The sequence below is a fragment of the Hippopotamus amphibius genome, chromosome 2, assembly GCF_030028045.1.
Source record: "Hippopotamus amphibius kiboko isolate mHipAmp2 chromosome 2, mHipAmp2.hap2, whole genome shotgun sequence".
NCBI lineage: Eukaryota > Metazoa > Chordata > Mammalia > Artiodactyla > Hippopotamidae > Hippopotamus > Hippopotamus amphibius.
Window position 1 is genome coordinate 65006158 of NC_080187.1, and position 23817 is coordinate 65029974.

The 23817-nt window shown below is 38.8% G+C and overlaps 1 protein-coding gene and 1 pseudogene across 8 annotated transcripts in view; one reads left to right on the top strand and one right to left on the bottom strand.

The window, feature by feature from the left end:
- CDC14B (cell division cycle 14B) overlaps nt 1-23817 on the top strand; it is a 98368-nt gene that overhangs the window by 62826 nt on the left and 11725 nt on the right. For 5 of the 8 annotated variants that reach the window (XM_057721373.1, XM_057721381.1, XM_057721377.1 and 2 more), the window contains 7 exons: nt 2301-2367; nt 4888-4950; nt 7054-7141; nt 7424-7654; nt 15681-15819; nt 15993-16152; nt 16861-16958. In XM_057721373.1, coding sequence (XP_057577356.1) covers nt 2301-2367; nt 4888-4950; nt 7054-7141; nt 7424-7654; nt 15681-15819; nt 15993-16152; nt 16861-16958 — 846 coding nt within the window. Of the gene's footprint in view, nt 1-2300; nt 2368-4887; nt 4951-7053; nt 7142-7423; nt 7655-15680; nt 15820-15992; nt 16153-16860; nt 16959-22367; nt 22513-23817 lie in introns of all 8 variants that reach the window. The other 3 variants (XM_057721375.1, XM_057721374.1, XM_057721378.1) reach the window with 1 other exon arrangement.
- Nucleotides 8009-9297, bottom strand: LOC130844954 (heterogeneous nuclear ribonucleoprotein A3-like; annotated as a pseudogene).

The window sequence follows — 23817 nt, forward strand, 5'->3', positions numbered from 1 at the left end:
AGTTGGAGGTGTTAATGAAATAAACATGAGTGAATAAAGAAAGATTCTTGTCTATTCAGGTAATGTGGCAGAACTTTATCCAAGCTTAGATCAAAGCTTGACTAGAGCAGAGTTTGGCCCACAGTAGGTTTATTCAAAATTATGCATTGAAGAAGTGCATCAAATTGTCTCAAAAACTGAATCAACATGCCTTTATCTTGATTGGAAAATAATTATCAGTAGGTTAAGAAGGTAGTAATCATAGCTAACTGAGGAGACATGGTGAAAACCATTGGGATGCAGTTTGAGAGATCATCGTCTTTCCACTGATAATTTTGATTTTGGTTTAGACTGAAATACTTCAGTTTCCTACCTTGGCTTCTCTATCTGAAAAACATTCCTTGTTCCATGAAACAATTATTTGCACAAAACGTTATTTGTGTTGATCTTATAAGTCAGTGGTTCTTAAACTTGAATATACATCACGATCACCTGGAGGGCCCAGCCTCACCCCTAGAACTTCTGACTCGTAGGTCTGGGGTGAAGCTTAATAAGTAGCATTTCTAACAAGTGGTTGATGTTGGTGCTGCTTGCCCAGGGGAGTACATTCTGAAAACTAATACTACAGGTCCTTTTGTCTTTCTCCTTCCTGAATATTGCCAGTAAGCTATTGGTAAAAATCATTTTATTGGTTGCATCGAGACCTTTCCTAGCTTTTGGAAGAGCAGCTTTTAAATTCAGAAGCTTACAGAACAAAAATGGCATGTTGTAAGGCCTTGTGTCCAGTTCTCATGAAGGCTAACATATACTTGAAGTAATTCTAACCAATTCAGAGAATAATGTCTAAAACTGTCTTAGCTAAAAAGGGTGCCTTTTCTTTGATGTTAGTTTATTTGTTAATGTTGCTATAATAGTCTATATTTCAAAGTTTGTACAAGAATTAAACATATTAAATGTGCAGTTAAATTTTTCAGGTAAGTTACAGTGTGAAAACCCAACCAAGGCAGGCAATCAGTTATGGCTCCAGTAGCAGCCTGGTTCCACATACGGACCAAAAAATGCCATTCTGATAGGCACAGTTATTGGGTATGCCTAGAGTGATCATAATTAAATTAATTTTTATCTTGCCTAATTCTTTTTTTTTAATTAATTTTATTTATTGGCTGCATTGGGTCTTTGTTGCTACACATGGGCTTTCTCTAGTTGCTGAAAGCAGGGGCTCCTCTTCATTGTGGTGTGTGGGCTTCTCATTGCAGTGGCTTCTCTTGTTGTGGAGCACGGGCTTTAGGTGTGCAGGCTTCAGTAGTTGTAGCACACAGGTTTAATAATTGTGGCACATGGGTTTATTTGCTCCATGGCACGTGGGACCTTCCTGGAGCAGGGCTCAAACCCATGTCCCCTGCATTGGCAGGCGGATTCTTAACCACTGCGCCACCTGGGACGCCCCTTGTCTAATCTTAAAATTTTCACTTTGTAATGAAATGACTCAAGGGAGCCAAAAAGGAGAAGCAGGTGGAAATGGAGGAATACCTTACTTTCCTGAACAAAATCTTAACTGACATTGACAAATTTGTAGTAAGATTACTAATAGGTATTGATGCATTGTTGGGTGGGGCTCACTTAATTTAAGCACTTCTCCAAGAGTGGAGTGATTCTACTAACAGTAGTTGACTCCTTAATTTCTGTGGTTTTGTTGGTACTATTGTCCTTTAAGAACCAGAAAGAAGTTATCCAATTAAATTGTTAAAAATTATAAGAGCATAATGAGAGGAGCAAAATGCTTTTTTAGCTTTTACCTGTTATTTCAAATATTATCTTGATTTCCAAATATTTTTTTGCTACTTGAATGTAGATAAACACACACACATACAACATGCATATACAGGATCAAAAAGCAGTCTTTCCTGCTAACAATTTGACATGATATTTTCCAGTTTGAAGAAAAAATTTGAATGCCTTGCCCTTTTGAGGGGAGGCGTACATACTTATCAAGAAGTTGAACTCAAGAAGGAACTTTTAAGGCTCAACTATTAAAGCTAAAAAACATTCTAGAGAGATCATTTGGAATTTAAGATGTGGTCATTATCGATCCATGTCTGTAGAACAGTATCTACTGGAATAGGTAGACACTACAATCAAATGTATAACAGTGACTTATGCTTTTTTTAAAAACCGGAAGTCAGGAATTCCTTTTTTTCTTTTTGAGACTGATCCTGAGTATGTGTTTGATTTTAAATTCTAATCAACTTTGTTTTGAGAAAAGTATACAGCAGAAAATTGAATTAACTGAGCTATGCATTTCAATACTTTTGGAATTTCAGAGATGCTGCCTATGGGAGTTGCAATTTCTACATTACACTTCTTGACTGTTTTCATGCAGTAAAGAAGGTAAGTGACTTGTAGGTTGTGCCCGGTGTTGGGCTGGAGAACTTAAGTACAGTGCAAGGAAGACGGGCTTTCTTCCCCGAAGATCTTCCAAGATGTGTATGATGTCAAAGGTATCTCATTTCCCTGCCAACATTAGAATGACACTAAACTAGAAAACAGATTATTCTGAATGTGAGTGCTTCTCTCTGTGACTTGAGGGGGAAAGCCACTTGAACACAGGGAACAATAAGAAACAGTTATGTAATTAGGTTCTAAATTCAGAATTGGTTTTGAATGTGTCGTGATTTCAAAGAAAAACAAGAAGTAAATAGATTACTGGTTTCTAAGTTCTCTTTGATTTATGTATTTTATGGGTCTGATTCCCACCAATTCTGTTTACAACCAACATTTCTGTAACACAGTAACTGTCAAACGCTTTGTTTTTGTATCTTCAAGCATTCAGTTTGTAGTTCAACAGAAGTATATGAATAGCCCATTAATTTGTTACTAGTTTTTATATAATACTAAGTAGGTCACTACTGCTTTGTCAAAGCTATTTAAAAATAACTCCTGTGTTTTATAACCAGGGCTACTTGCTGTCTTTGACTCCAGGGGACAGCCTTCATATCACATTCTAAATGAACAGGGTACCCTGGAGTCATGTGATGCAGCAGACCCTGGTTACAACACTAACTCCTTCAGGTATATTTCTTGAGCCTCAGGGCAGTGTGAGAAACTAGAATTGTCAGTCAGTAGCCCTTGAATCAAATAAGCCTTCAACAACATCTCAAGTTTTGTGTGACTTGTATTTTGAGAGGCAAAAGGAACCCAGGTTTACTATTTTGTATAAGGAAATTTGGTGGCTGTCTGAGAATTTTGGCAGAAATTTTATGGGTTAAACTGGGAGACCTAATTAGTATACAAATTCAGAGATTAATTAGTATACCTCTTTTTCCTGTATAAGGCAATCAGGATGGACCTTAATTTGGGGGGGGTTTGAGTCCAGCAACTCTGTGGTGTATGGAGCTGATGAAGATAGTTGTCACGGGCTCTGACGGGTAATGGGCAGAGGAGGCGATCAGGAGATGGAGGGACAGTAGGGATGAGTGACCCCTTCCAGTTACAGTCCTTGCCAGATTGGCCCCAGGAAACTGCTAATGTAGGAGAGGCATACTTGTCCTTGATCCTAGGGCTCCCTTTTCTCCACTCCCACCATCTTTAAAAAAAAAGAAAGAAAGAAACACTTATGAGGGCCTTGGAGATGGTCTACTATAACATTGGCTTAGTTTTTATCAGATGTTATATCCAAAGTTTAATTAGATATAAGCTATAGATCAAGAGTTGCTTTTTTTCATGCTATATTTAATTTTTTTCAAGAGATAACAGCTTCTGATTCTCTGTTTAAATATTTTTTATTTGTGACCGGTTTTGAATTGAATTTGAAATATTTATAAATGTATCAATAATTATGTCTTGATTTCAGTAGTGATTTTTTTTAAGTGCTACTTCTAATGAAATTCAAAGAATAGAAATTCCCTGTATACTGATACATTTTATTGTATCACTTTGTTATTTTATTGTATTATTCTGTTATTGTTTCATTCTACTCCAAATATGACATATATTGGGTATTTTGAATTCAAAGAAATAAAATTCATCATGGATTTGGTCTTGGAATTAGGACTTAAACAACTGTATTTTATAAAATGAGTTTTTTTGTTTGGTGTTATAGCCTTGTTTCTCATTCATATTTCAGTAGTTTACATTTTGCAAACGGGGTTTGTAGAATCACCCCTTTTGAACCAAGAATACTTTCTTGATCAAGAATCGTTGCTTACGTACTGTCTGGCTCAGTAAGCAGGGAGAACAGTTGTCAGAGGCCGCCAACTAGTCCTTGTCTCAGAATATAGATTCTGTGCTTATTTTACTTAGCGTGCACTGCCCACTGCAACTCAGAGTGGGGCTACAGTATAGAACAGAAAATTTATGTATTTTTTCCTATTGAAAGAAGGGTTTTTTCCCCTCAAAATTTTGAATTTTAGTGTTGATCTCTGGGCTATCTTTAATATACAGAACATTAATCTTTTAATTCAAGACTTCAGAATTATTTGCAAGTGAAGATGTTTATGAAATGGGTAGAGTTTGTTTGATATAAACTAACCCATGGTTTCTTTCCTTTATGTTATTTATTTAGCAACCATTGGGTTATGCATTATATTTGGAGCCTGAATGGTGTTGATCTAATAAGCCAGTAGGATTACTTTGGAGGATTGATTATTTAGATCTTGCATGGATAGGATGATTGATGAAAGAAAATAAAAAATAAAATCTATTAAAATAAATATTGCTATAACTAATTTTCCTGATAATGGAAGCATTTAAAAGACATAGCCCACCTCCTTTGAAAACTATTCAGTGTGAACATAATCTAAATATAATAATGTTTTTCTGGGGTGCCTCTTGACACTTATTAGGAAATTGGATTGGAAATTGTTTCCTTATTTGCATCTTTGTTCTTAAAAGCTTTCCTTTGGATTTTAGGCAATGCAGTATGGCTTCCTTAATTTCAACTCATTTAACCTTGATGAATATGAATACTATGAAGTAAGTTTTCAAGGATATTGTTTTTAACCCTTTTATACATGTTTTACTTTCAGAAGTAATATTCTTATTTTTTGAAAAATCAAACAATTTAGATGTGTATAGAGTTAAAAAAAAAGAGTCAAGTATTTTTTCTCTTACTCTTATTTCTGCAGTCCCAGTTCTTATTGATTTTTGCATTTGATACATCCTTCCAGAATGAATGAGTGTGCTCCTGGGCATTTTTCTTTAATTTTTAGGTTAAGTTTTTTTTAGTATTGATGACTTTCATATAGTGATTAAATGAGATAATGTTCGCTAAACCCTTAGCATAGGATCTGATGAAATGAATAGCCAATATACATCTAATTAACTCTGGAAAATATCTGTTTTTGTCAGAACCTACTGTTTCTATGAAGTCAAGACACGTTTGGATGCAAATTATAAAATAAACACAAGTGGCTTAAATAAAATGGGGAAAATTTATTGATTTATGTAAATAAAAAGTTTAGGAGCTTGTGTAACTTAGTGCATGACCAGATTCAGGTGCTCAAACACTTACCAGAAATGGGGCTGAAGTTAGGTTTGTTCCAAGGCCAGTTCTCCCCAGCTGAGATAAAGAGGGCTACCAACAGCTTTGATTTACCCAGCTCATTGGAAAAGAGCATTCATAGCTCCAGCAGAAGACTCACCAGTTCTTCTCATTGGCCTGACTTAGATCATGTCTCTACCCCTGAACCAGGCTGTGTTTTTGGTGAGGGTGGGGGATGAGTAGTTGTAGAATACTTTGGCCATCCCAAGAGCTGGAATTGGGTCAGCCCTATCAACTCATACAGACCAAAAAAGGGGGGGCGGGGTGCACAGAGAGGAAGGAGTCCAGGCAGGCAAAACCACAGGTGTCCTCTTTGTTTTTTAATGTAGTGTTTTTTTTTTTTTTTTAATGAGTCATTTGATTCTACTATTCTACCTTCCAAGAAGCTAATGAGTAAGATGTCACACTAAAGGTCTTTTCTAGCCAAGAATACTTGTGGAATCTTGTTTTTTTTCATCCTGCTATAGTTATCTTGAGCAGACAGTCTCAATAATAATAGAGTGATTCCACAGACAGCACTTCCATAGACAAGATTGAACAGTATCTTGAATCCCCAGACAACTGTTCTCTCACAATCAATTTCTAAAGTAACTATTATTTTAAATGCCTAGGTATAACTGAACTATTTTATTGACGAATTGGGTTAATAGTTACTACTAGTCATTACTGCGATGTACCAAAGATGTAAAAGCGTATTGTGTGATTCATTAGGCCAGCCTTGCCTTTACTTCTAATAGCAGTACATTGATAAAGTACAATATACATTAATATTTATTTATTGTCTTAACTACTGAATATAATTGAATTATTAACACCATTTTTTGTGCTTCTCCTTATAAAATTAAACATTTAAAATAAAATGTACTTTCTCTTTTTAGATAAGCAAAACTAATAAAAACACCAGGTGGTATTCCCTCAGAGTAGCCCAGTGATGCCTTTATGTGTTTTTTACTAAGGAGTAATATAGGTACTAATTAGCTTCCTTCTCACTAATGCAGAAATTGCAGCATTGCAGGAGAGTAGTGGGGTCACCCAGAAATATGACTTACTTGCAGTGAAACTGCATTGAGACACAGGGAACAGTTTCGGTAGCTACAGACCACCATGGCAGTTTTGTTTAGCCCCTGTAAGCATATTTAGAAACTTTGGATTAGTGTTTTTCATTGATTCCATGATGCCCATTTTACCCTGTTTTGACTTCTCTGAATTCAGAATGTATTTTACAATGTATGATGCCTGTGATTTAGTGAAATCCAATCACACATTTCTCATTAAAAACTCCAGACTTCCAGTTTTACTTCAAAATCAGAACATGTGGCAATGCTTGTCCTCATTCCTGCTTATACCTTCTAGCATGGAATGCACATGGGTTCATCAGTTCCCTTGGTTGATAATTAAGTCAAAATAAATGGTTTTAGGTTACTTGCCTGGCGTATAGATCTTCAGGCAACTCTACTTCTTACCTGTTCTTAGGTACACGTATACATATACCAGTTGTAAAGCTAATAGATCTTGTTTCGGTCTTCCCTTTGCAGAAGGCAGAAAATGGAGATTTAAATTGGATAATACCAGACCGATTTCTTGCCTTCTGTGGACCTCATTCAAGAACCAGACTTGAAAGTGGTATGCAAAAATATGGGACTAGTATAGTTTTGTTATTAAAAGTATCCATCTGATATTTTCTTTTAAAAGAGGCAAAAGCTGTCTTAATTAAAAGTGTGCTTGGACATTTAGCACATCATTCTGCCTGGAATTTAACTTTTTAAATTTATTTTTTTTCACAGTTATAATCAAATTGATATTCAGTCCCCAGTCCAGATACTGCTTCCACCCAGTTACAAGTGAAATTGTTATCCATTGTTTTCTTTCTGCATTTTACAACATCTGGTAAATTTCTTTGTGTAGGTTACCACCAACATTCTCCTGAGACTTACATTCCATATTTTAAGAATCACAACGTCACTACCATTATTCGTCTGAATAAAAGGATGTATGATGCCAAACGCTTTACAAATGCTGGTTTCGATCACTATGATCTTTTCTTTGCGGATGGCAGCACCCCTACTGATGCCATCGTTAAAGAATTTCTGGATATTTGTGAAAATGCAGAGGGTGCCATTGCAGTACACTGTAAAGGTATGTTTCTAGTGTTGGTTAAACAGTGGTGGACATGAATGTATATATGTGTAGAAACACACCGTACTCATTTAGATTATATGCAAGGACACAAGAAGATGTCTTTGTTTTTTTTGTTTGTTTTAAAAAGTTAAAAATTCCTTAATTTTTTATTCCTGGTACCACTACCACAATTTACAGGGCAACATACCTGATGTAATGAAAAGAAAAGGACAAAGCTACAACAGATAAAAGACCTCAGGAATGTACATCTAATTGACACTACATTGCATTAATCAATAGCTGTGCTTTTTGCACACTGTGGCTGTGACAGTCCTGAACAAGAAGGGTTTCCTGTTTAACCTGCAGTAACTTTTCTGACTATGGATCATTGTTCCTCCTGTGGCAGATTTTTACAGTTCCTCTAATGCATTTGGGACGACTGTCTCAAAATAACCTGCAGCTTTCCTGACAACTCCTTGCTCTCTCTCCTGCTAAGAACTGTAGCCCTTTTCTTCTGAGTTTTTAGAACCTTCTGCTACCGTATCCACCACTTTCACCACCAGATCCATAACCACCACCATAGGGACTGCCCGAGCTTCTTCCACCAAAACTGCCCCCCTTCATGGGTCCATAATTTGATTGCTGTTGTCCATTATACTTTCCAAAATCATAAATCATTATAGTTCCCACCACCACCATAGTTACCTCCAGAATTTCCTCCTTCACTGTAACCATCATATCCTCCACCACCACCTCCATATTCACCACCTTGGTTTCTATATGCTGGTCCACCACCACCATAGCCTTCTCTACTACTATAACCAGGTCTACCGCCATAGTTGCCACCATCACCTCCAAATCCATTATATCCACCATCACCTCCTCCATAACTACCTCTACTGCCACCACCTCCACCACCATAGCCTCCTTTTCCACCAAAGTTTCCACCATGGCCAAAGTTACCTCCTCCACCTCCAAAGTTTCCTCCACGACCCATAAAGTTGCCATATCCACCTCCACGACCTCTTTGTGATCCCGCAGGTTGCATTTCTTGTTTAGAAAGGGCCTTTTTCACTTCACAATTATGCCCACTAATAGTGTGGTATTTCTGAACAACAATTTTATCAACTGTATCATGATCATCAAAAGTTACAAAAGCACATCCTCTCTTTTTTCCACTCTGCCTGTCTTCCATAACTTCTATGGTTTCAATCTTGCCATACTTTTCAAAGTAGTCTCTCAAATTATATTCTTCTGTATCTTCTTTAATACCACCAACAAAAATTTTCTTCACTGTTAGATGGGCACCAGGCTTTACAGAATCCTCTCTAGAAACAGCTCTCTTTGGTTCCACTACACTCCCATCAACCTTGTGTGGTCGAGCACACATTGCTGCATCCACCTCTTCAACACAAGAGTGAGTCACAAAACCAAAGCCCCTGGAACGTTTTGTTTGGGGGGGGGTCTCTCATCACCACACAGTCTGTAACTGTGCCCCACTTCTCAGAATGTTCTCTTAAGCTGTCATCTGTAGTTTCAAAGCTCAGACCACCAATAAACAGTTTTCTCAACTGTTCTGGTTCCTTTGGATCATGGCCCTCCTCCTCCTGGCGGTGGCCGGAATCAGGCTGGGGGCGACCAGGCGGTGGTTTTACCTCCATTTTGAGACTGGACTCCTCGCCTCTTCCAACTTGATGTCTTTGTTTTTTAAAGAGTGCTTTTTTTCCTTTTGTGATTTGCTTTTTTCTTAAAACTACTTTATTGAGGTATGATTGGCATAAAAAGGCTGTACGTATAAAGAATGCTTTTAAATCCCTCATTCCATATGGAAGGTATAGTAAATTAAGTGCTATTCATGGGTAACCCTATAAAGGCTTATCACATTCATTTATTCATCAAGTATCTATTCAGTGCCTACTTTGGTAGGTTCTACCATATGTCAGTGAGCAGAGCAGACTCCAAGAGTTTATCTTTTGGACTTTACGTCCTAACAAGTTGCTAAGTTTTCAGCAGCTAGAACAGTGCCTGGCACTTACTAAATATTTATTGAATAAATGTGTAATAATACATTGTATGAATAGACTAGGATTTATTTAACTTTTCCCCTTTTGTTTGTTTAACTAAGAAGACAAGTTATTTATTTTTGTTAAGTAAAATCCAGTATTGGGAAAAAGAAAAACTAAACAGCAAACCTGGGGAATATCAGAAATCTAATCTCCAGAACTCCCACATTATGAGATTCACATGTCCAGTTGTCACCAAAAAAACTCAAGGAATACAAAGAAACAGGAAAGGATAGCTCATTCAAGGGGAAAAAAATGAATCAACAGAAACTGTCTCAAAGGAAGACCAGATGGTGGACTTACTAGACAAAGACGTTAAAACAACTGTCTCTTTTTTTTTTCGCTTTCTTTCTTTTTTGGTTGCCACATGGTGTGAGAGGATCCCTGATCAGGAACTGAACCCATGCCCACTGCAGTGGAAGTGCAGAGTCTTAACCACTGGACTGCAGGGAACTCCTAAAACAACTGTCTTAAAGGTGCTCAGAGAGCTAAAAGAAAATGTGTACAAAGTCAAGAAAACAGTGTATGAACCAAATGGAAATATCAACAGGAGATACAAAACATTAAAAGGAAAAAGGAAATTCTGGAACTGAAATGAAAAATTTACTGATGAGATTCACAAGCAGACATAAGCAGGCAGAAGAAAGAATCAGCATATTTGGAGATAGAATGATTGAAATGATCAGGTCTGAGGAACAGAAAGAAAAAAGACTGAAATGGGAACCAAGCCTAAGGAAACTAGGACATTGTAAAGTAAGCCAGTGTATGGATTGTGGGAATCTCAGAGGGTCAAGAGAGAGAAAGGAGCAGAGAGATTATTTGAAGAATTAATGGCTGACAACTTCCCAAACATGATTAAAGACATGAATGTAAACATCAGAGAGCCCAACAAACTCTAAGCATGATAAGCTGAGATCCACACCAAGATGCAATCAATAAATCAATCAGTCTAAAGCCAGAGACAAAGAGAACCTTGAAAGCAACAGAAGAGAATCAACTTACCACATACAAGGGATCCCAGTAAGATGATTAGTAGATTTCTCATCAGAAACTTTGGAGGCCAGATGGCAGTGAGTTGATATGTTGTTTAAAGTGCTGAAGGAAAAAGACTGTCAACCATAAATCCTATGTCTGGCAAAACTGTCCCTCAAAAATGTGGAGAAATTAAGATATCCCTAGATAACTAAAAGCTGAGGGAATTTGCTACCACTAGGCCTGCCTTGCAAGAAATGATAAAGGTTGAATGAAATGACACTAGACAGTCACTCAAAGCTATATGAAGAAATTAAAATCTCTGTAAAAGTAATATGTGGATATTTGTAAAGTCTGTTATTGTAACTTTGGTTGTAAACTCTCTAATCAAAGACAGAGATTGGAAGAATGGCTTGAAAAATAATAATCCAACTATATGCTATCTAAAAGATACTCAGTTTAGATCCGAAGACACAAATAGGTTGAAAGTGAAAGGATGAGGGACTTCCTTGGTGGTCCAGTGGTAAAGAAGCTGTTTTCCAATGCTGGGGATGCGGGTTTGATCCCTGGACAAGGAACTAAGATCCCACATGCCTTGGGGCAGCTAAGCCCATGTACACCACAACTATTGAGCTTGTATGCCTCAACTAGAGAGCCAGTGTGCTGCAAAACACAGAGCCCATGCTCTCTGGAACCCTCACACCACAACTACAGAGCCCACGTGCCCTGGAGCCTGTGCACCACAACTAGAGAAGAGAAAACCTGCATGCCACTAGAGAGAAGCCCAAGTACCGCATCGAAAGATCCTGCGTGCCTCAATGAAGATCCCGAGTGCTGCAACTAAGATCTGACGCAGCCAAAAAAATTTTTTTAATGTTAAAAATAAAATAAAATTAAAAATAAATAGAAAAAGGATGAGACATTTCATGTAAATAGTAACGAAAAGAAAAAGGTGATTGTTAGACAAAATAAACTTTAAATTGAAAGATTACAAGAGACAAAAAAGGATGTTACATATTAATAAAAGGTTCAATAGAGCAAGAATATATAACAGTTATAAACATTTTACATGCTTCATAACACCTTCAAAATATATGAAGGAAAAATTGACAGAATTGAAGGAGAAAGCAAACCGTTACGCAGCAATAGTTGGAAATTTCACTATCCCACTTTCAACTGTGGATGGAACAATCAGACAGAAGGTCAGTGAGGAAATAGAGGACCTGACCAACACGACAAACCAACTATATCTAACAGAGTTACACAGACCTCTTTGCCCACAACCAACAGAATATAATTTGTCTCAGGTACACCTGGGACATAGTAATAATGGTTGCACAGCAACATTAATTTGTTAATGCTACTTCCTCTACATTTTAAAATGGTTAAAATGGTAGCCAGAAATTGACCCTAAAGAAACATAGATCTTTGAATTAAAGAATTTAAAACGGCTGTTCTAAAAATGCCCGCGCGCTTTTGTTTAGGCCTGGGCACTGACAGTGTTGTGGTCTTCGTACTGCTAGGAAGCTCCATAGCCACCAGAAGTAGCACGATAAACAGAATAAGAGAGCCTATTTGGGCACAGCCCTGAAGGCACTTTTGGAGAGGTACTCCTCATGCAAAGGGAATTGTGCTCGAAGAAGTAGGGGTTGAAGCCAAACAGCCAAATTCTGCCATCATGAAATGTGTCAGGGTTCAGCTAATCAGGAATGACAAAATAATCACAGCCTTTGTTGTTTGAATTTTATTGAGGAAAATGATGACGTTCTGGTTGCTGGATGTGGTTGCAGAGGTTGTGCTGTCGGTGACATTCCTAGTGTCTGCTTTAAGGTTCTCAAAGTAGCCAGTGTCTCTCTCTCGGCTTTATACGAAAGGCAAGAAGGAAAGACCAAGATCAGAAGTTTTCATAGTGAAAGCATGGTAGTAATAAATTTTCATATCCCTTCCCCCAGAGAAACCTCAGTGAACTAAAACGAAACATACAGAAGTAAATGAAATCAAGAAAATGATGCATTAACAAAAATGGTTCAAATGGTAAAGTTTATGTTAGGTGTTTTTTACCAAAATTCTAAAAATAATTAAAAGAAAATCCAACATTGGTTATTTCATTTTCTTCAATTACAGTAAACAGTTGAGGTTATTCTCAGCTGAGCTGCTCTTTCAGGACAGTTTTGCCCTCCTCCCCGCCCCCACCCTGCGGACATTTGATGATGTCTGCAGACATCACTTTGGTTTTTACAGCTTGATGGGAGGGGTGCTGTTGGTATCTAGAGGGATGGTCCTAAGCATCCTAAAATGCACAGGACAGCTGTCACAACCGAGAATTATCTAGCCCCAAGTGTCGGTAGCGCTGAGGTTGGGAAACCCTGAAGTTGACTGCTGACCTGTTAAAAATCTGAAGAGGATGTGATATGATTAGATCGTTGTTTGGGGAAGAAAACGGATAACAGTGTGAAGGTTAGATTTTCAAGTGAAAAGTAAGATTCATTAGGCAGTGTATTAATTGCTCAAGGTACTATAACAGAATACCATAGACTGTGTGTGACTTAACAAAAATTTATTTTCTCACAGTGTTAGCACTGCCCAGCTAGCTCAGTCAGTAGAGCGTGAGACTTATTTTCTCACAGGTGTAGAAGTCTAAGATGAAGGTGCCGGCAGGGTTGGTTTCTGGTGAGGCCTCCCTTCCTGGCTTGCAGACAGCCACCTTCTCTTTATGCAGTCACTTCTGGTATCTCCTCCTCTTTTACAAGGAAGGAGGCTGGTCCTGCCTTTCCCCTCATGACCTTATTTAACCTAAATTCCCTCCACAAAGGCCCCTTTTCCAGAAACAGTCTTATTGGGAGTTAAGGACTTCAGCATGAATTTGGGGGGGCACAGTGTAGACCATAACATTCTGTTCTCTGGGCACTCAGTATTCATGGAAGGTAAATGCATGCACTCCCTCCCAACAGTCTCCAAAGTCTCAACCCATTATGGTATCAATTCCAAGTCTAAATAAAGTCTTACCTAAATATCACCTGAGTCAGATATGGGTGGCACTCCGGGTATGATTCATCCTGAGGCAAATTCCTCTTCAGCTGTGAACCTGTGAAACCAGACAAATTATGTACTTCTAAAATAAAATAATGAGACAGGCATGGGATAGACATTCCTATTTGAAATGGGAGAAATCAGAAAGAGGAAAGCAGTGACAGGTCCCAAGCAAGTCCAGATCCTAGCAAGGCAAGTGCCATTGGATCTTTAGGCTCTTTGGCTCCTTTCTCTCTTCAGCATGTCCACTGGGATGTCATCCCCATCCCCTCGGCCCAAGGCTGCAGCCCTGCGCCTGTGGCTATGGGCAAGGGCAGCCTGGCCCACGGAAAGCTTGGAGGGGACCCTACCCTATGAAACCTAGGAGTAGATAGCCTTGACCTCTGGGAGTGTGGTGGCAGCGGCAGCCAAGCTAATCTCTGCATCACCCTCAGGGTCATACTAACTTTCTCTTGAAGGATGAGCCATTTTTGCAACCAGTTAATTCTGCTGTCCAGTCCTATAGAATCCTGGAACCTAAAAGCCTTCCTTTATTTTATCCTGTTTCTGTCCCCTTTGGTCCAAATTGGCGATGTGTCTTCTAGCGTAAACCCATCAGTATTTTTGGCTTCTGCTGAGATGGCTCATGAAATCTATGGGTAATACCTTAATGGAATTGATTTTTCAGTCATACCCTTGGTATCCAGAACACAGTTTCTCACTTTTTTCAAAATGAATAGACCTAGAATTTTCTAAATGTTTAGTTTTCTCGTTCCTTTTTGCTTAGCAATTACTTCTTCAATTCATCTCTCTCCTCTCACATCAGTCAGGAGAAACCAGGCTGCACCTTTAACGCTTTGCTTACGAATTTAAATCTCTTTTGCTAAATATCCAAGGTTGTCAATCAGAAATTCTACCTTCCACAAAGCACTAGAACACAATTCAGCCAGGTTTTTTTTGTTTTCGTTTTTGTTTTTTTTGCCACTTCTATCAACGATTGTCTTTCTTCCCGTTTCCAAGTGAGTCCTCCCTGGAATCACCGTTAATGTCTGTATTCCACTCACTAACAGTCCCTTCAGGCAATCTAGGTTTTTTCTAACATGTGCCTTAAAACTCTCCCAGCTTTTACAATTTCAGTGCCAAAGTCACTTCTTCATTTTTATGTAGTGTTTCAGTAGCATGCCACTTCAGTACCAAAATCTGTATTAGCAGGAGTTTCCCAGAAAAACAGAACAAGTAGGATGTGTATATGTGGAGAGGGAGATTTATCATAAGGGCTTGGCTTATGTGACTATATAGGCTGGCGAGTATAACACCGGCCTTGTGGACTGGCAGGCTGGAGACCCAGGAGAGCCAATGGTGCAGTTGAAGTCCAAAGGCTGCCTGGTAGAGAATTCCCTCTAGCTTTGGGAGGCAGGTATTTTTGTTCTGTTCAGACTTTTCAGCTGACTGGATGCGACCCACCCGCATCATAGAGAGCAGTTGGCTTACTCAAAGCCTACCAGTCTCATCCAAATACACCTGCCATTTTGACATGTAAAATTAACCATCACAGGAGGTAGTGATGGTAGTCTAGATGAGAGTAAAGGAGGACAACAGGAATAGAGTGGGGGAAAAAAGTCCACGTGCAAATAGGTATAAAAGTAGAGGAGAGAAAACTGTTGGATGAAGGAGAAAGTACAAGATTTTAAGCCTGTATTTTTGGAAAGATGGTGATACCATAAACTAAAAACCCAGCTATAAAACACTTACTGAGAAATCATCACTTAAAAAGTGATTTTCAGTCTTGGCTAAACACAGAATCAAGTGGGGGATTTTAGGAATCTCTGTGTCCAGGCGGCATCACATACCAATTAAAACTCTCCAGTTGATTGTACTGTGCATCAAAACATGAGAATCAGGGGAGCACAATCCTGGAAAGCTTTTTGAAAAAATTCTTCCTGCCCCCAAAATTCTGGAGCACATGAGAGCAGGTCTCATTGGTTTGTTTCTTTTCCTAGCTGGCCTTGGACGAACAGGCACTTTGATAGCCTGCTACATCATGAAGCATTACAGGATGACAGCAACTGAGACCATTGCTTGGGTTAGAATCTGCAGACCTGGCTCGGTGATTGGACCTCAGCAACAATTTTTGATGATGTAAGTGGATGGAGAACTTTTGTAATTCCTCAGGAACACATGGGGTCTGGAAAGTGATGGGAAGTAGAATTTTTCCTAGTTTCCAGTAACAGTAGATAGTCTAGTAGGAGAAAGTTGTTTGTATGTATCTTTCTGGAAGGCTGTATTTTGATATTGTTACTTAAATGCTGTAGGAAACAGGCAAGCCTCTGGATGGAAGGTGACTATTTTCGTCAAAAGTTAAGGGATCAGGAGAATGGAAAACACAGAGCAGCTGTCTCAAAACTCCTCCTGGCTGTTGATGACATTTCAATCAATGGGGTCGAGAATCAAGACAAGCAAGAATCTGAACTGGTAATCGAACCATCCCCATCACGCTGTTGTCATTGCTTTAAGTGCTGTTGAGATCTTTTTAGGGCATGGAGAAAACTGTAGATAAAAATAATAAAGCACATTTTGAGGGATTATTGTCACACATTTTTTTATGCTTATTGCCCTCTCTAGGAACTTTTTAGTCAAAATAGTTAAAACAAGGTTATGTGTCCATAAAACTGAAGTTTACCTTTTGTTTGTTCAGAAGGCACTGGTGATAAAAAGAGGTATGTGAAATAAGCTCTTTCAGTGGACCTAGTGACACTGCCTCCCCCCAATTTTTCCCATTTCATGAGAGCTGATTTAGGGAACCAGTTGTTCTCAAATGGGGAACTTTAAAGAACCAAGAGTTTGGGGGTTAGCAGTACTATATTAAGTGGTGGTAAATAGATCGTGAAATTTGAGAGTGATTTCAGCATTAAAAACCCATTATGCCTCTTCACCGTCAAGATGTTTTGTAACAAGAGTGCTGTTGGGTTCTTTGTTTGTGAAAGTCAACTTTTGGTTGTCTTGAAATGTGTCCTGTACTTTTATTTTGAAAACAGCAAAATATTTTAGGGTTTATCAGAAAATTGAAGTATATTTGTATGTGTCTGTGTATGATCTAGGTGAATAAACATAGCTGCTGTGCGTCACTGAATTAATAACTACAGCTTAAATCATTAGCTCAGTGTTTCTCTACTTACACAGTACAGCGATGACGACGACATCAATGGAGTGACACAAGGGGATAGACTTCGGGCCCTGAAAAGCAGAAGGCAATCAAAAACAAACGCTATTCCCCTCACGTGAGTCTGATTTCCTTCATGTGGTGGTGGTTGTTTAATTTGTGTATTAAATAATGAGTATTTTTTCCTGTATACTTTCTCTATGGTTGCATGCTTATTATGCCACTTTGAAATGAATATCTAGTTTATTTAAAATCTGAGGGTGTTGCCTAAGAAGCTCTTAGCTATCCTTTGTTTATCTCTGTTTTCTGTTGTAACCTCTTTAGCTTGTATAGATAGGAAGGCACTATTTGGAGTGCTTTTTCTCCATGGATAATAACTGTCGACTAAAAAAATATTCACAACCTAAAAGTTGAGAGTTATGTTTCATTTGGTGGAAATTTTTAGGACTTGAAGCCCAGGAGGCAGCATCTCAAGTAACCCTAAGAGAACTGATCTGAGGAGGCAAGGGGGGAAGCCAGGATATATAGGAGTTTTGCAGCAAAGGGCTGGTAGTCTGAATGTTAAAAGATTACTGTTAATAAAAGAAAACTAGATATCTCAAGTTAAGGAATCTAGCACTTTTCTATGTATGGGAGGATACAAAAGTCTGGGCTCACTGAAATCATTCCTTTGATATGCACCTCAGCTCTATGGGGCCAGTACCAGGTGTTTCCACATCCTGAGTTTCCTCAGGGCTCACTATGGGGAGTGGGACTAGCTGCAATCTGATGGCTGCTAGATGACAGGTATTCTTTCTTTCCTGAGTTCCCTCAGGGCCCACCAGCTTACCAGAGACTGTGGCTGCAAAGAGGGTGACTGCAGTCACTGATGACTGTGACATCCTTTGTTTACTGATATGGCAGGACATAATTCATTTCTCACAATCATGTTACATCCTCAAGAGAGTGACAGCAGATATAAACTGTAAAACAACTGTAGATTTGTCCATAGTTATTGAAATTGTGAATTTCTTTAAATTTACTACCATATTACACATAATTTGTTTTGATATAGCAGAATTTAATTAGTCATGACATGGTGACTTAATGTCATTATATTCTTTCAAGTCAACAGTGAATTGATTAAACTATATTTTTGTATTTTTTGTTGGAGGAATTTTTCTAAGTTACTGAAGAGGGTTTAGCATGGAGATAGGAAGTTTTGTAGTTATTGGGTTGTGTGTGTGTTCACTTATACTTCCTTGTGTAAATATTAGTTGGGAGTCAATCTCATGGAACATCCAGGATTGTTAGGAAGATACGTAGAATTGTTGCCGTAATAACAGCCACTCTGTACACCGAGGCCTAATAGAAGTACGGAGACAGAGATTTTGGAGGAAGAGAGATGGCTTTATTTTTCTTTGCCAGGCAAAGGGAAGACACAGCAGGCTAGCGCCTCAAGGACTGTGCCCGTCCCCCGTCCCCCGTGTTCCTCCCCCCCACCCCAGTCCTTGGGAGTTGGGGAAGATTTTATACGTGGGGGCTCGCAGTCTGGGGTGTGTGATAAGGATCACGTTGGTAGAGGTCTTGCATTCTTTTTCCTTTGCATTATTCTTTTTTTTCCTTTGCAATATTTCAAAACAGTCATAGCTGGTGTCAGACCACCCCGTGACTGGGGTCTGGCAGTTTGTTGATTGTGTTTGTCTATGGTTTGTCGGCTAGGGACCTGCTTTCTGAAATGCAGAACAAACTATAGGAATGATTTTGTTACAATGGTCACATGGAATGCAGCTTCCAAGTTGTAAATAAGGTTAGGGAGAGTGAGAGGCAGGATGTAACTCACACTGAGTTAAGTATCAAGGAGTTAGCTTTGTGAAGGAGAAATCTAGTAACTACAGATTAGTGACAGCTAAAGTAAAACAAGGAATGATTAACTCTTTCAGGCCAGATTGTTTTTCTCCTCTAGCCTGTTTGACATTCTCTTTTTTTTTCCTGCTCTCAAGAGGAAAAAGAAAAATTCCTTCTATCTGCATTGCAACAATTTCCCCCACTGCTAGTTTATTCCCTCCATATCATTGGAGAAGCTCACTTTTATTTGTATTGCAACAGAATGAAAAACTTGGCCATTGTACTTTTTTCCTTGGCTATTCTTTAGTAGATACTCCCACCTATACCATTGGATTCCTTCCTTCTAGTACCTTCCATTGTGGGGCGGGTGCCAAATTTTGCATCACCCAACTGTTTTGGTGATGGAGGTAGGTCATCTTATTCAGTAAGTGTCTTGTAATAGGGTAAGAAACTATGACATAGTAAATGGTTATGGCAGAGAAGAACAGGCCTTTTAAATTAAAAGTGGTTCTTCCTTGGTATCTTCTCATAATCTTAAATTCCAAAGTAGAATTGCATTTATGGGTGTGTCATAATGGGCCACTGACTTGGGAGATTCTTAAAAGACCCAAGAAAAGGACTGTTTCCAAAATAAAGTGCCATGTGAATGAAAGGCATCAGTATTGATTATAGGCATTAATTAAGCATTCTCTTTGCTGTTTAGTTGTGCATTCAATCAACTAGAATCCTTTAAGAATGGTGCATTTTAAATAATTTATTTAATTCCAAATGCCATTTGTTTTTTTTGTTTGTTTTATTTTGTTTTTTATTATAAATTTATTTATTTATTTTATTGGCTGTGTTGGGTTTTTTTTTTGCTGTGCGCGAGCTTTCTTTTAGTTACGGTGAGTGGGGACTACTCTTCGTTGTGGTGCATGGGCTCCTCATTGCCGTGGCTTCTCTTGTTGCAGAGCACGGGCTCTAGGCGCGTGGGCTTCAGTAGTTGCAACACATGGGCTCAATAGTTGTGGCTCACGGGCTCTAAAGAGCAGGCTCAGTAGTTGCTCCGCGACGTGTGGGATCTTCCTGGAGCAGGGCTCGAACCCGTGTCCCCTGCATTGGCAGGTGGATTCTTAACCACTGCGCCACCTAGGAAGCCCAAATGCCATTTGTTTTTAATTTCATGTAAGTCTTCATTTAAGGTCTAAATGGTTCTTTTTATTTAGAAATAGTATAGTCCCTCCAAACAATCATTCTGAAGCCAATTTTAGACAGGAGGAAATAGCTAGTGCCCTAGAGCAGTACTTCTCAAACTTCAGTGCGCATTTGAGTCTCGTGGGAACTTGTTAAAATGCAGATAATGGTCAGTGGGTCTGGGGTGCCATCAGATTCTGCATTTCTGGCAAGTTTCCAGGTGTTGCGGATGCTGCTGGTCCAGGGACTACACTTGGAATCATAAGCCCTAGAAAATGGATGATTTTGTGAGTTGCTTTTAGTCATGTCAGGTTTTTTTGTTATGTTTTTGAGAATCTGCAGCATCAGTTTATTTCTCAGTAAGCTTGTTGCCTTCTGTTCAGAAGTCAAGTTGGGAGTCAGGGGATGGGAATTCTGCTCAGTCTAAGGTTCTTGCGTTCAATAGGGCTTATAGGAAATTTCCTTTAGTTGCTCTGAGTCTGCTATCTTGTGAATATGAGTTCAAATCATTTGATGCTCCTTTCTAGAAAAATGAGACTATGAAAGTCTCTTCCATAGCTCATAGTTGTGTGGTAACATAAAAGAAAACAACAAATGTAGACTAAAATTAGAATATTGCTGGAGACCAGAAGATGACACTAGAGGCTATGACATTTATCTTGGTATGTGAGGTTCCCTGGGATGCAAGCTGATGGTGGCTGAGTGATAGTGACTAGCAAAGATCAGCCTCTGTGCTACCCATTTGCTTAGTTATCTGTTTACACCCCTACCTTGCCCTAAAAGGAGTAAAGAACCTTCCCTCTGAAGTGCTCTTGGCATATGTTAAAACAAACTTTTTTTTGTTGCGGGGGGCGGGGTTGGGGGGGTGGCGGAGACTACACCAGTCGGCTTATGGAGTCTTAGTTCCCCAGCCAGGGATCGAACCCAGGCCCTTGGCAGTGAGAGCGTGGATTCCTAACCACTGGGGACTGCCCGGGAATTCCCTGAAACAACCTTTTACTTGGTAAAAGTTAAAAAAAAAGAAAAAAGAAAAAAAGAGCTAGCTCAGGATTCCCTTTAATTGTAATTGTAATCCCCAAAACTCGAGAATAGTCCCCAAACTGTCCTCTTCCCATACACACAGTTAACAAGCTTTTAGGTCACACTTTTAGAGGAAAAAGCAAAATGCTAAAATTCTAAGCTCTTAATTATGCAGAAACACCCTGGGGGATTTTAGATTAGTCACAGCAGATTTTTCTTCCCTCTTCCTTATCCCCTCCTGCTTTTTCAGACCCTCTTTGCTGTTATAATCATCTCTTTTTTTTTTTTTTTTTCTTTTTTCTTTTTTTGCTTTTATTTGTAGCTCTTTTGGCCCTAGAAGAGGAGGTCAACTGGAGATTTCCTTTCCTTCCCAAGTCTTTGCTGTTATTTTAGAAATATTTAAAAAGTCCCCTGAGAGAGAGTTTGCCGCAGGAGCTTGGGTTGAAAAATCTAGATTTGATTCCTGCCTCCTGATTTTGACCCATCTGTCAACGTGGACATGTTATTTTGCTTCACTGTGGGTACTTAGCTGAATGAAAATACTTGTGAGGGAAAGTTAGTGAAAAATATGTAAGTACTAGTGATTCTTAAAAGAAAGTTATAGTACATAAAGTAATCCAGTCGTTGGTTTCTGTTTTACAACAGTCAGTATTTGGGGAGAATTAAGTGTTAGAAACTGTAACGTTAGTAGTCTTGTCAGAGAGCTTGTCTGATCCTGGCTACCATGAAGACAGGAAATGATGTAGCACCGTGATCTTCAGCAGGTAATGGCAAGTATGTTATTGTCTGTGCTAAAACGGAGTGGGTAGATCTTCTGACTGCATTCATGCTGTCTGTCTTTCTACATGGTGCTGATGATTTCTGCTAGGTTTGTTAGGGGCAAAGGAAATAATGCGTGAAGAATGGAAGGGCATCCTGTGGGAAGAGGTAAAAATACAGATACAGTTAGCCTTGAAAATCCCTTAATATCCCCTTAACAGTACCTTGTAGGTGGGTATGTTTCGTCATTGGAAAATAATTCTCATGCCATGAGCTTTACTAGAGGGACAAATGAAAATCTATAACGTAGACACATTCTGTGTTGCGTTCATTTATAATTGTGCCTCGTATGAATTTGTAGTTAATTATCAGTTCAGGGCTTTTTGTGTTTGTGTCTGGTTGGTTTTGCCTCCTTTTTCTCTGTGATTTGGTTGTCTGTGTGCATACTGTGCTTTTTGAAGAATTTCAGTCACATAGCTACGACTCTAATTTCTATATCATACAATTAAATTAACATGGGGTAATTATCCAACTAGAGATTGGGTCTAATCTTTTGTTACCAAATATCAAATCTGTTTAAAACTGAAGGTAGCATTTTTCCCCAACATAAAACGACAAAATGTGATCCCTTTTTCCTGCCCCTTTGCATCGCAGAGTATCTAAAATCCACACGTGGCTTTGTTTATTATTTTATTTATTTTGGCTTCCCGATTTGAACACCTGTTCTTTCCCCTTCGCCCCTTTCCAGATGCTCCCTAGCTGTGCTGACCTCTGCCCTGTGTAGTGTTGTCATCTGGTGGATTGTTTGTGACTACATTCTCCCCATCCTGCTATTCTGTCTCAATGGTTTGAGAACACAGTAGCCATCAGGACCCTTGACAGATAGCTGCTGTGTAAGTGTCCCATTCCCCTTCTCTACTAGTGCTCACCGCTGGTGTCCAGTGTGTTTCTCATGATGCATGTTTTTCTCACTATCAGCTCTTCTAGCTTTGTTGATTTGCCTTTTTTCAAAGGTTCTTGTTCTGAATCTTTGCACTTCATGGGTTGGTGGCGGGGAAGAAATCTTCACTGTTACTTTCATACAAGGGATATTAAAAGTAACACATTTTGTTTTTAAGACGTGCTTACTCTTAACAGATTTTTTGAAGTAGCAGTTTATGATGACAATGAAGTAGTTTCTTTTTCCTATCAAAAGTATATAGTTAGTTTGGGATAATTGGGATGGTTTTCTTTTAATCAGTTGTCTGTACAAGTTTCCTCTAGTTTTCTAGAGTGAGTATCTTTAATATATTCTTTCCAGTCTAGCAAAAAACTTTCCCACTGGTTTTCTGTTGTTGGTAAAGATTTGATTTTGTAGCCATGAGGTCTAGTGAGCATTGCATCCTTTTGCACCTCTGATTCTGCCACTGTACACAGTACTCTCTCAGCAGGCATCTGCTTCCCTAATAAGTCTTCTGTCTTGAGTATGCAGAATTTTCCCCTCTACCTCATTTCACTCCCTCCCCTTTAGGGAACACAGTTGAGTATAGTTTTCAACACTTGGTGTTGAATGAAAATAGGAAAGCAGAGAAGGCTGGAGTCCCTTGTTTATGTTTGTGTTTCCACATGGCAGTCGCTATGCTCCTTGTTCCCTACCACTCTCCTCCTTTCCCAAAAGTAACCAGAATGCTTTTACTAGGTTAATAGAGGCAGAATTTGTGTTCTCTTGATATCTCCCATCATTAAATGAATACCTTACCAGTGAAGAGACTCCTGTTCTGCAGAAGAATGTGGCAAGAATCTTACCTGGGAACATTACGTAGTTAAGACCAAGAGCACAGAAAGGAGGGTGTATCCTGTGAGATTGTGGTTCACCACTACCCTTTTATGTTTAGGCTGCATTCTTTTTTCTCTGAAACTTTTTCTTTAGCTCAAATTTTAAGAATTTCTTGTCTTGTTCCAACTTAGACTCGTGAGTTATAAAGGAATACAAAAGTGCCTTCTAGGATCTCCTCCAAAGTAAAATTCGATTGCAACCAACTCTGGTACTTTGTGGTTCATTGCATGTCTTCAGATGGCTAGGAAAGATTTAAAAAACTAGCAGATGTCTTTCTTTTCAAAATTAAGGAAAAGCTGCTTAATATGTTCCTATTTATGACATTTAAAAAAATATCTTATTAATGCAAGCTTATTATTACATAGGCACATATGCTGTGTTT